Raw genomic sequence first — 12447 nt, forward strand, 5'->3', positions numbered from 1 at the left:
AGTGTAACTAAGATTCAAACTGATGTGCCAGTCCAATGAAACCATGTAAACAAACTCCACCCTTTCTGTATCTCCTCTCACCCCCTCGGTCAAAATAAGTCTACTAAAGATGTGCTAGGAGAAGGGATGTTTGGGGTAATTATTTCTAGCACAGTTGAATTTCTGGAGGTACATCATTACTATAAGGAGTAACACTGGGAGAGAATGACTAGGCGTGAAACACTTTCAAGAGAAAAACCAAGTGAGCAAAGGTTTTTATCTGCAAGAAACATGCTATTCTATCATCAGCTGAGACTACATCAGTCATTTTCAGTAACAAAGGAATAGATATTTGCACTGAAATCCAATAATTTAAATTTTGCCTTCCACTGTGTTGTGGGATAATTGGCAGTGCTGCATTTCCATACATCACACAAATAGAAGCCTGTAATGTGGGAGTAGGGATGGGAAGAATACTGATCAATAGCTACATCCTTGATGAAGAAAGTATTTTCTGATACACGAGACACCCTGCCAAAGAGATTTCCCATGAGGTCCTTTGCATTTTGGAACTTACTGGAAAAATTAATTTGTATAGAAACTGACAAAGTTTTCTTGTACAGAAAACAGCTTCCATACCATTCCCTGTTTGATCTGGCTGAAAATGGATGATTTGAGTAAAGGGTTAATTGATGATTCCCTAACAAACTGGATGAATTCAGTTATTAGTAGGTTCTTGTGGGTTTTTTCGGGCTATAGAGCCATGTTCTAGAGGCATTTCTCCTGACGTTTCGCCTGCATCTATGGCAAGCATCCTCAGAGGTAGAGGTCTGTTGGAATTAGGACAATGGGTTTATACATATCTGTGGAATGGCTGGGGTGGGGCAAGGAGGTCTTCCCTGCTGCAGTTAGGTGTGAATGTTCAGCTGATCACCTTCATTAGCATTTGAAGGCCTGCCTGCGCCTGGGAAAATCTGTTGCTGGGAGGTGTTAATCTGTGCCTGGTTTTTTCCTCTCTGTTGTTTAGCTGTTATAATTTTAGAGTTTTTTAATACTGGTAGCCAGATTTTGTTCATTTTCATGGTCTCTTCCTTTCTGTTGAAATTGTCCACATGCTTGTGGATTTCAATGGCTTCTCTGTGTAGAGTCCAACAGACCTCTACCTCTGAGGATGCTTGCCATAGATGCAAGCGAAACGTCAGGAGAAATGCCTCTAGAACATGGCTCTATAGCCCGAAAAAACCCACAAGAACCTAGTGATTCCAGCCATGAAAGCCTTCGACAATACATTGAACATCAGTTATTAGTGCTTATTCTAGTGAATTCCAGTAGCTGCCATTTGTAAGCTGTCCCGAGTCCTTGCTTGGGGGTTGAGAAGGATGAGATAGAAATGTTTGAAATAATAAATAAATACAGTTCAATCTGATTTCAGGCCTAGTTAAGGGTCAGACACAGCTTTGGTCGCTTTGCTCAATAACCTGTGTTGGAAACTGGACAGGGGATGGGTGGAATTGTGTCCCTGTTGGTTCTGCTGGATATCTCAGCGGCTTTCAGGATACCATGGTATCCTTCTGGGATGGAAATAGAAGAGTTTCTGTGTCGTGATAACTCCAGTCCTTCTTGGAGGATCGAACTCAGAAGAGTTCAGAGTTCGGAAACTGTTTGGAAACTTCAGAAGATCCAAAACACTGTGGCTTGACTATTGACCAGGGTTGATTATAGGGAGCATAATTCCCTTGGTGAAATAGCTTCACTGGCTACTGATCCATTTCTGGTCAGAATACTGGTAAAAGGTGCTGTAAAGTGCTATATGCCTTAAGTCCAGGCTGTTTGAAAAGACCATATCTCCATATACCAGCCTACCTGAGCTTTAAGATTTTCATGGGAAAGGCATTCTAGGTGGCTGCTGCCTGACTACTCCATTCTCTGCTGAAGGAGACTTGGTTAGTCCCCACTACACTTTGCTTTTATCGACAGACCTTCAGTATTTAATGGGCAGATTTTAAGTTGCTTTCAGTGTTTAAAACAAATAATTTCAAGTAGTTTGTATTTTAAAAAGTATGTCAGAAGGTTTTAGTTATATTGTTTGAATGTAGTGCACAAGTCACTTCGGGTCCCCTGTGGAGAAAAATGGGACATAAATAAATAAATGGATTCCATATTTTTTATTATTTTAAGATTTGTTTAGTTTCTTTTAAAATTATATTTTGTATATCGCTTTCAAGATGTACTTTCAGCTATGACAGGTGGCATTTTTTTAAAAAAAATGCTCTTTGTACACTGCTCTAAGATATTAATTTTAGATATGGTTAACAGGAGGGCTGTGCAAAAAGTAATTTGTGCATCTATATATATAAATTTGTTAGGGGCATCCAACGAGGAAACAAAACTCAAAACCCCCCCAACGAAACTTAACCAAAATTCCCATGCCCATAACACAACCCACAAGGTACAAACATATCTACTCAAAATGAAAAACAACACAACAACACACTCACAAAACGGCAAAACAACAAAACTCAAAAAAACCCCAACGAAACTTAACCAAAATCTCTGTGCCCATAACACAACCCACAAGGTACAAACATACCTACTCAAAATGAAAAACAACACAACACACTCACAAAACGGCAAAACAACAAAACTCAAAAATCCCCCAACAAAACTTAACTAAAATCCCCGTGCCCATAACACAACCCACAAGGTACAAACATATCTACTCAAAATGAAAAACAACACAACAACACACTCACAAAATGGCAAAACAACAAAACTCAAAAATCCCCCAACGAAACTTAACTAAAATCCCCGTGCCCATAACACAACCCACAAGGTACAAACATATCTACTCAAAATGAAAAACAACACAACAACACACTCACAAAACGGCAAAACAACAAAACTCAAAAATCCCCCAACAAAACTTAACTAAAATCCCCGTGCCCATAACACAACCTACAAGGTACAAACATATCTACTCAAAATGAAAAACAACACAGCAACACACTCACAAAACGGCAAAAGAACAAAACTCAAAAAAACCCCAACGAAACTTAACCAAAATTGCCATGCCCATAACACAACCCACAAGGTACAAACATATCTACTTAAAATGAAAAACAACACAACAACACACTCACAAAACGGCAAAACAACTGAGCATGCGCATTGGCGCCCAGCCGCAAGTTCCCTGGCGCGCGCACATGGCCTTCCGGCCAACGTTCCCTCTGCGGAAACCATGCCCACTCCAAGCCCCGCCGCGCCGCTTCCTGCACACACACACCCCCTGCCGCACACACACACGCAACCCCACGCTCCATCACTCCCCCCACCGCCGCATACACACACGCAACCCCACTCCCCCTGCCGCCACACACACACACGCAACCCCACACTCCATCACTCCCCCCACCGCCGCACACACACGCAACCCCACTCCCCCGCCGCCGCACACACACACGCAACCCCACTCCCCCCGCCGCCGCACACACACGCAACCCCACGCTCCATCACTCCCCCCGCTGCCGCACACACACACGCAACCCCACGCTCCATCACTCCCCTGCCCCAATCTTACCTCCTTTTACTTCACGCCACCTCCAAACCCCACCCCGCCCCTTCCCGCCCTGTCAAAATCTAGGAAAGACAGGAAGGAAGGAAAGAAGGAAGAAAGAGAAAGGGAGGTAAAGAAAAAGGGGGAAGGAAGGAAAGTTAGAGGAAGAAGAAAAGGAAAGAAAAGGAAAGATGGAAGGAAAGAAAAGAGAGACAGCAGAAGAGAAAGAAAAAGGGGGAAGGAAGGAAAGAGATAGAGAAAGAAGAGGAGAAGGAAAGATGGGAAGGAAGGAAGGAAGGAAGGAAGGAAGGAAGGAAGGAAGGAGGGAGGGAGGGAGGGAGGGAGGGAGGGAAAGAAGGAGAGAAAGAGGGAAGATTGGCCACAGCAACATGTGGCGGGTAAAGGTTGTTATTTCTATGATTATTATGATGCTATTATTATTCCTCTGAGCCCCTTTTAGGGGGAATGGGAGAGGTGTCAGGTCCCAGAGGCAATGCATTGCATTATTGTTATTGTTATGATGGTGGTGAAATAAAAGGAAATAAAAAGTGAAAGAAGGAAGCAAACAGGGAGGGAAGAAAGGCAAAGGAAGAAAGGGGGAGGGAATGAAGGAAAGAAAGAGGTAGAGAAGGAAGAAAGGAGAGAAAGAGGGAGGAAAAGGGGGAAGGAATAGGTAGGTACCTCTCTTTCATAATAGTCCAGATATCTACCTCAACTTTGATAAGTTTTACTATAGGCCACAGCAACGCGTGGCAGGGCACAGCTAGTTGTATATAAGATCTATTTTGTAAGATTCATACATATGGCCATTCCCCTTTAAACAAGGAGTGCCATGAGACTCCCTCTATTGCGAGCTGGGAGAGGCGAGCAAACAAGAGAACAGAGCAGCAGGCTAGGCTAGGGCTAGGCACACAGTAGGCTACATTCAGAGAGGCAGGAGGACTGAGTGACTGACTGCTATTAGGAGGAATCCAGACTGCTGAGAGTCTTCTATATTTATAAAACTCCTTTTTAAAAAAATGGGAAATCACATACTATAAGTAATAATGGTGTGCATGCAAGGGTTGCTGAATGTCAGATAGGACTTCAAGGTACACAAAAGCAACAACAATATGTCCAGTATATTTAAAAAATGGTAATGGGAATGACAGTTATGAATATGCAATTTGGAGTTATGCACTTGTGAGTGTTTGGTATTCACAGTCCTTATGTAAGTTCTGATTTAGGGGGTAAATCATCTATCATTTTAATTGTTGCCCATCTTTCCTCAAGGCTGGGAGTGGGATACAACATAGTTACAATACATAGGTAAGACATAAGACCTTTGCATAGGCATCTTGGAAGTCCCTCAAGGTGGCATTTACTGTGATCAATGGGTCTTCCCCTGTTGCTCAAGAAGCAGCTGGCTACTCTCCCTTTTTCACATAAGAGATCTCCTGCGCAAGGAGAGTTGTGACAGGGATACTTCTACTTGTCACATCAGTGATGGCTCATGTAGCAACATCAGCTGCTTCTGATTGATGGGGGAGCAGACCTCCATTGATTAAAATGACTGCTTGCCAGTATGTGGAGATTGGCAAGTTCACTGCATAAGAACATAACTACAGTGCTCACCACATATGTAAAAGACCATACAGATTTGTGTTCCCATTCAAATCATAATGTGCAAGTAGGTTGTACAAAACTTGATCTATGGAGGAAAACACGTATATGCAAATAATGCAGTTAGACTTTAGTAATACTTTGCATAAGTTTTCACAATTACAAAATGATGTCTGTAGCCGTATTTCTGCAAGACGTTTTCCTCTGGTTTGCAACTATTCAGCTACTTTTTTCAAAGTCTTAAGGGCACTCATATTACATCCTCTGGATTATCTGTGTTTTGTTTTGTTGACTCTATTTCATCCCAAAGCCTTGTGTCTAGGGGAATATTCTGTATTTTTCAGCAGCATGATTGCCATGGTGAGTATCTAGAACCATACAATCGTAAACATGATTAGTCAGAGGTAAATCTCATCCACTGGAGTGCAGTCTAAGTAGTGGCTATATTAATATTGGAACCAGGCATTGCAAATTTGGAATTTGTACATATCCTTAGTATTGGGGATGCTCCATGCAGCCTCATTATCCTAGCTTTTGTTGAATACTGGCTCCCTGTGAACTATTGTATTCATAAGAAAATTCATTGGGTCATAAAAGTAAAATTAGACAAGCAATTACTGATATACTGCTTGGCTTATTGTTATTGTTATACATTTTTAGATAGTATAGAACTGATGGTTTCAAACTGATGGTTTGCCATTGAAATATGATTTCTCGTGGGTTTAATTGGATGGATGTAGACACTCTCTGCTGTTACAGCATGAGGTCCTTTGAATACACAGATTAAACATAGCTCACCTCAGTGGCACAAAATAAAAGGCTGACATTGGGATACATTTTTGAGCATTTCATCTTCTTCCTGTGTGACTTGGATTTTCAAGAAACTGCCGCATTGTTACTCCTGCTATGATTGAAAAGTAGATACAAAACCTTTCACCTGTAGCATTTCACAATTAGATTTGGGCTTTAAAGGATTGAAGATCCCACTTTCATCTGCAGATCCTGTAAAAATGCTTTCGAAATATATGCTTTGTTTTTGCAATAGCAGTTCCTCATTATTTGTTGCAGAGAGAACGTTGTACAGCAGCATTTTTTATTTGGAAATGACTGTATGCAACGTTTCAAGGAATTGTGTGTGTTTCAAGTTGATCTGGATGAGGATACATTTCACAAGTTTCAATGACTCCTTACTGTGTGAACTTTAAAAAACTCAACAGGGATATCGAAGAACAGCTTAATAGCAAGCTTTTATCAGAAACATCAGTCCTAGCTAAAATTTATCATCACAAAGTGAACTGCACATTCAGAGCAGAGATTAAGGATCAAGAGAACTCTTCCTGCTCCATTCCAATACTGTCAGCAATTAACTAGCTTTGCCAAATGCTTGTTAGCACATCACCTCTTGGTGATATGTGTTCTCTTCCTTTTCTTATACAACTTATGTCAGGCACCTATATGATAGGATGGGAACTATGCACCTAATGAGTTGCATGTAGGCAATTTTTGCAAACCCTTGCTCACTCCCCCCCCTTCCCAAATTCCCTGGACTCGGGGAAGAAATGACAAAAAAATGGATCTTGTCTCCAGAATTCCTGACAAAGTGCTGCTTGTTTATAAATAAGTACTCTCTCCTAGACACCTTAGTTTGGGTGGAAAATGGGGGACGTGGTCCCCATATTATTTTTTTGGAAATAATGTTTTATTGGAAAACATTGCTATAGCTCTCACAGGTCACATAGCCAGCTAATAACTCTCATACTCTCCAAAGCTGAGACATTGTATTGCATCCATAGAAGAGGAAGATGGGCAACAGGGCTTTCATGAACACTTTCCCCTCTGATATCCCCTTTCAAAATTTGCTTTGGAAGGTTTTCTCCAACTCTATAGTAGATTTTCAGATAGCACATACAATTGCAGGGGGAGGGAAATGAATGACCCAAAGTAACTTCCAGCAGTAACAAAACCTGGAGCAAAGTTTGAGTTTACTACCGCAACTCCCCTATTTGTTGCTACAGTAGAAAAGATGGCTTTAAAGAGTTTTGCCCAAGTGTTTTGCTGTGTCAGTGATTATACAGTCAGCAAACATGTGAAGTCCATGCCCTGTATGATTGCTCATAACAATGTCAAACTAATAAGTGGGCAGATGACACTAGGCGGTGTGGTGGAAAAATCCAGGAGCTGCTGCAAAGACTACAGTGCATTACTATTATTGTTAAAATATCTATATTTTTTCCTGTCATTAGATCACTGAGAAATTTACAGTAAAATCAGTGTGAATTATTTTAAAATTTAAAAATCACAGGAATAACAAAACATCTCGCAAACAGACTCCTTTTTATAAAGTCTTTTTATGTCCACTTTTTCTTCCTCATTCTTTCTGTAACTGGAAAGTTTTTTAAAGGGCATAGACAGTATTGGGAGGCTGGTGAAGGAGGGCTGTAGAAACACAATCAGTATCTGGTTGCCGCAGCAAACAGTGCAATAAAGCTTGAACTGAGAAAGAATGGGATTGACCTCTAGCTGATCCTCTTGCAGCATAACAAGAATCCCTTAATGCCTGTCTCTATAACTGCCCCCCACAGATAGTAGTAGAATGCCTGAAAGGTGACTCAAGTTTTAACCCACCCTGTGTGGTGGAGAAGGCAGAGAAGTGGCATTTGTTATGTTATGAATACACAATAAAACAAATGAACCCCAAAATATCTGCATGTATATTTGTGTGTGTTGTTTACAGCATGCTGGAAGAAAACTGAGACATGGAGTGATGCACTGAGATTAAATAGATTTTGAGAAATATTCTGTGAACTTCCTAGATGTAATCAGTCTGGAGGCATGGGCCATATAATGTACCTAATTCCAGAGAATTCAATGGTCAACCAGTCCACTATTTGAAATCCAGGAACAATACACTTTCAAACTGTTTGTCTTTCACTGCCATATGGGAGAGTGGGAGAGATATTTATGACGATTACACATGCCCCTCCATGTACATTTATCACAAGGAATGGATGTTGGCTGCTTTGTGGGAATCTGATTCTGCTAGGATAGCCTGCTTGGGTTATTAGTATAGTGGGTAACAATTGCTTATTAACCTCTTTATTGGTGAGATCAGTGCTGCTTTTAATTATAAGTATTGCCAGCTTGCATGAAACCCCTCGGCCAGGTTTCCGGATTCCCGTCTATAAAATGCTATTTATCAATATATACAGGAAGTGTTCTGTGGATGAGGCAAGAGACACTGAAATTACTGTGCTCACTGCAGGCATCCTGTTTCAGCAATAAATGACTGTATCAGCCCTACTCTTAAGTTCTGCAAATTTCGGTAGAATACAAGCACATGCTGTTTTCTTCCAAATATTGGTTGCTTCCTGTTTGAGTTACACAGGTATATGTCCAATTTACATCTGTGTATGTCATTTTTTAAAATTGTGGAAGCCTAAGAGATGCTTTATTGCTATGTGTCAGCTATTTCTCTGCTGTCCAGCAGTCAAGTAAAGTGTTAAGTTGAAACGGAAGCAGCTAAAAAGTATGGAGGGGGAAAGCTGGATTAGAGAAAGAGGATGTGTTATAGTTCCACTTTTATATACTTTTACTGTATATCTGATTATCCAGGATCTTGTCTTGAGTGCTTTCACTAAAACAAAACCAACAAAAAGCATTTTTAAAGGTTTTCATGGCTGGAATCACTGGGTTGTTGTAGGTTGTTTGGGCTATATGGCCATGTTCTAGACGCATTCTCTCCTGACATTTTCGCCTGCATCTATGGCAGGTATCCTCAGAGGTTGTGAGGACCTCACAACCTCTGAGGATGCCTGCCATAGATGCAGGTGAAACACCAGGAGAGAATGCTTCTAGAACATGGCCATATAGCCCAGAGAACCTACAACAACCCAACAAAATGTAGTCTTTCTGTTTTTCTTCCAGTTGATCTGCATAGGCTTCATTTATACCGCATCAGTACACATCAGAGGAAAGCAGTTTGCTTTCAATTAACTATGAAATTTTCCATCTTACTTCCAGGAAGGCCCCAAAGCAAATTTACTAAAAAGTGAAGTATAGAGTGAGATATTATTATTTATATATCAAGCCCAAAGCTGAATTTCTATCAGACCACACGAAAGAAAAGCCAGCTTCATAGCTAGACAAGCATCTTTCATACCTTATTTTAACAGTAAAATGTGTTTATTTTATAATCACTATAAAACATTTAAAATACATATTTAATATGATACAACTATGTCCTCTGATTCACTCAATTAAAATTACAGCACAATTTTAAAGGAATTCTTACAAGGTACATCATTTCCTCCTAAATGCTGTTTATCTAACTTATTACAAAACCTTAGTTACAAGTAACTAAGAGGCAGAGACTTTTTTACAATCTCCTTCTTTGTTTTCACTCCGCAGTGCTCTGAGTGAACTGAAATTCCTCTTGAGCCTTTTCATATTTGTGCTTTGGCATGGAAACAATGTAGAGGGGAACTTCCTTAAAATGCTAACTTAACAAATTAAAACAACCATAGGTCTCCTGAAAATGCATGCAAAACCCCCTGAGTGTGTTCATATTAATTGACCATATGTTAAATTGAAACTGTATTTGTTACTGTTTTTCTAAACCTTAAAATGCTTTCTGCCAAAATGTATTGATTTGGCCATTTCCAGGCTTTATGGGAGGCTAAGACAAAAGAGGGGAGAGGGGAGCTTTTCAGAACAGTGCCATTTATTTGAGCCCTGTATTTCCTATTAAAAACACAACAGGTGATAGTGGGTGAAATCCCCTGGCATGCACTGGGAATCAGAACCACTATGTCTAAAAACTTGGCAGTCTGTTCAAATATAAAAAGGGCTAGCATGCAGCAGAAAGCATGTTTGTTCATATCAAGCTAAATAAACTCTTGTTCTGTGTCACAGGGATCCTGTATCGCAAGTCCTGCGCATCCTCTGCAGCTTGCCTCATGACCTCTGCCGGATACCAGACTTTCTGTACTCCAGGGAAAATAAACTCTGTTTGTATAAGCTGCTGCAATACTCCACTCTGCAATGGGCCGAGGCCAAAGAAGAGGGGAAACTCTGGCACCATGCCCAGGGCTGGTGTCTTAACAACCGTGCTGCTCTCCGGCTTGGCATTTCTATCACCGGTACACTGCTAAACCCTAATGGAAGAGTCCGTTGGTCACATCATTTGTCCTGTGTTATTTCCTCCAAAGACACAGCTGGTTTCCATTGTCATGTTGCTGTTTGTATCCAGATGCAGAAAGAAGAGATACATTTTGGAGAGAGAGAAAAATATCAGCAACTTTCTTAGCGAAGGAATATATATATAGTTGTCTGAATTTCCAGTATGCACTTTAAAAAACAAAACAAAAATCAGCACTCTTTCATGTAGATCCCATATCCATTCATGTTACTGGAAACAAGCATTTAAACTAGGAGGCTACAACCTGCAGGCTGTAACCCCTTGGCTTGTTTGTTTTTAATTTTCCATTTTTTCGCATATGGTGTACCATCTGATTTATGTTTTATGAGAATTCACACTTCACGTTCACAGAGGCCATTCTGCTTAGAAGGACTAGGGTCTGTGCTGGTCTCCAGGGGCATTGTTTGCTCATTCAGCTCCACTGGTTCAGGACTCAATTTCTGCAAACTGCAGTCAGGCTTGGCCTCACTCTGAAAAGTACTTAAGGAAACCTTGTTAGCCGACTTCCTAGAAGACTTGCGCCTGGATGACATGAAGAGCAATGGGCGCCTGTAACGGCTGTCACTGGCTATGGAATCCAAATTGGCTCTTAAAAACTTCTGCTTGTTGATATGATCTAGCTTCAGGCGTTGACAACGGATGACCTGAAGAAAGACGGCCCGGAACTGCTTGGAGGAAATGTTGTAGAGCAGTGGGTTCACGACGGAGCTGAGGTAGAAGAAAGTGTCGGCGATAGGGAGGAGGGTGATGTATGCTCTGAAGTAGGAGACGGTCCAGTCCTGCTTAGGTCTAGCAGCAGCCATGATCCTTAGAACTTGATTTGGCAGCCAGCAAATGGCCAGAGTTGCAACAATCAGTCCTGCAAGCCAGGAGAAGAGAGAAAGAGAAAGCATGTGAAAACAAATCATAAAATATTTAGTATTAGTTCTGCACTTCCTGGCAAGGAAATGATACCAATTTTTCAGTGTTTTGCTTGGCAGTTTCTTCTGCCAGTGGCAAAATGTGTTCTAAGAAAGGGGAAAGAGGAAAGCCACTTCCAGGCTTCAAGGTCATTGAGGCCTGTGTTCTGATACGTTTTAATGTAATTTTTAAGATTTCTCCCTGGCATTGGTTAATTTCAAATATGTTATTTAAGTTAAAGGTGCATTCTTCAAAATACTATCCATGATTCCTTTTCTCAACTCTTCTCCCCTTCTGCGTTATTAAAAAAATACAGCCATATTGGAGCAGGCAATACCCAAAAGATGATCAGATTCAGTTTATATTTTACAAAACAAATACGCATACAACTGTATATTTGGCATTATTTTTGGTAACTTTTCTCTGACAGAAGATATTTTTACGTATAGTATGAATGGCTCTTTTTATGACAAAGAGTGTGTAATAGGCATCTGGGAAAGAAATTCCAGTTGAATTAAAATGTGAAGTAAAAGGCATAGGGAAAAAAACCCTCTTGGGCATACCATGGAAAATATTTCAGATAATACGGAAGGGGTTCAAAGCTTTGATATCCATGCATTTGGGATTCATCTGCTACAAGCACACCACGGTGGCTTTCTTATTGCTGGGTATGGTAATGCAAAAGCTACAGATAAATCTGCAATCGTTGACTGATCCTTTATACAGTGTTCTAAACTATTAAATGTTTTCATGTGCATTGACTTCTAATCCTTACAGTGGCTGTGTGTGAAAGTGTCACATTGTCCTCCGTATGGCTTGGAGGGAAACATTCCACAGCTTTGGAAGTAACTCCTAAAACTAACTTGTTGTGGTTGCCATTTTGGTTATATTTTTGAATTTTGAAATTGAAATCAATACAATTCCAAGAAATAAATATTTTGTCAAAGGCTTTCATGGTTGGAATCACTGGGTCGTTGTGTGTTTTCTGGGCTGTATGGCCATGTGCCAGAAGCATTCTCTTCTGATGTTTCACGTGCATCTATGGCAGGCATCCTCAGAGGTTGTGCCATAGATGCAGGCAAACGTCAGTAAAGAATGCTTCTGGAAGATGGTCATACAGCCTGGCAGGCCCGTAGCCAGGATTTCGTTTCGGGGGGGGGGGGGGGGGGGCTAAAAAAATTTCAGGGGGGGGGGGGTTTCGGGGGGGGCTGAGTTT

The 12447-nt window shown here is 40.9% G+C and overlaps 2 protein-coding genes across 4 annotated transcripts in view; one reads left to right on the top strand and one right to left on the bottom strand.

Moving 5' to 3' along the window:
• Nucleotides 1–10292, top strand: part of LYPD1 (LY6/PLAUR domain containing 1) — a 43752-nt gene extending 33460 nt beyond the window's left edge. Inside the window, exon 3 of the mRNA XM_060775834.2 lies at nucleotides 10046–10292. Within this exon, the coding sequence (XP_060631817.1) occupies nucleotides 10046–10284 (239 nt within the window). The 3' untranslated portion in view covers nucleotides 10285–10292. The remainder of the gene's footprint in view (nucleotides 1–10045) is intronic.
• Nucleotides 10293–10663: 371 nt separating this feature from the next.
• The window catches only part of GPR39 (G protein-coupled receptor 39), a 240245-nt gene continuing 238461 nt past the window's right edge, over nucleotides 10664–12447 (bottom strand). For all 3 annotated transcript variants that reach the window (XM_067473073.1, XM_067473075.1, XM_060775821.2), the window contains one exon: nucleotides 10664–11190. In XM_067473073.1, the coding sequence (XP_067329174.1) occupies nucleotides 10664–11190 (527 nt within the window). The remainder of the gene's footprint in view (nucleotides 11191–12447) is intronic.

The sequence above is a fragment of the Anolis sagrei genome, chromosome 1 (assembly GCF_037176765.1).
Source record: "Anolis sagrei isolate rAnoSag1 chromosome 1, rAnoSag1.mat, whole genome shotgun sequence".
Lineage (NCBI taxonomy): Eukaryota > Metazoa > Chordata > Lepidosauria > Squamata > Dactyloidae > Anolis > Anolis sagrei.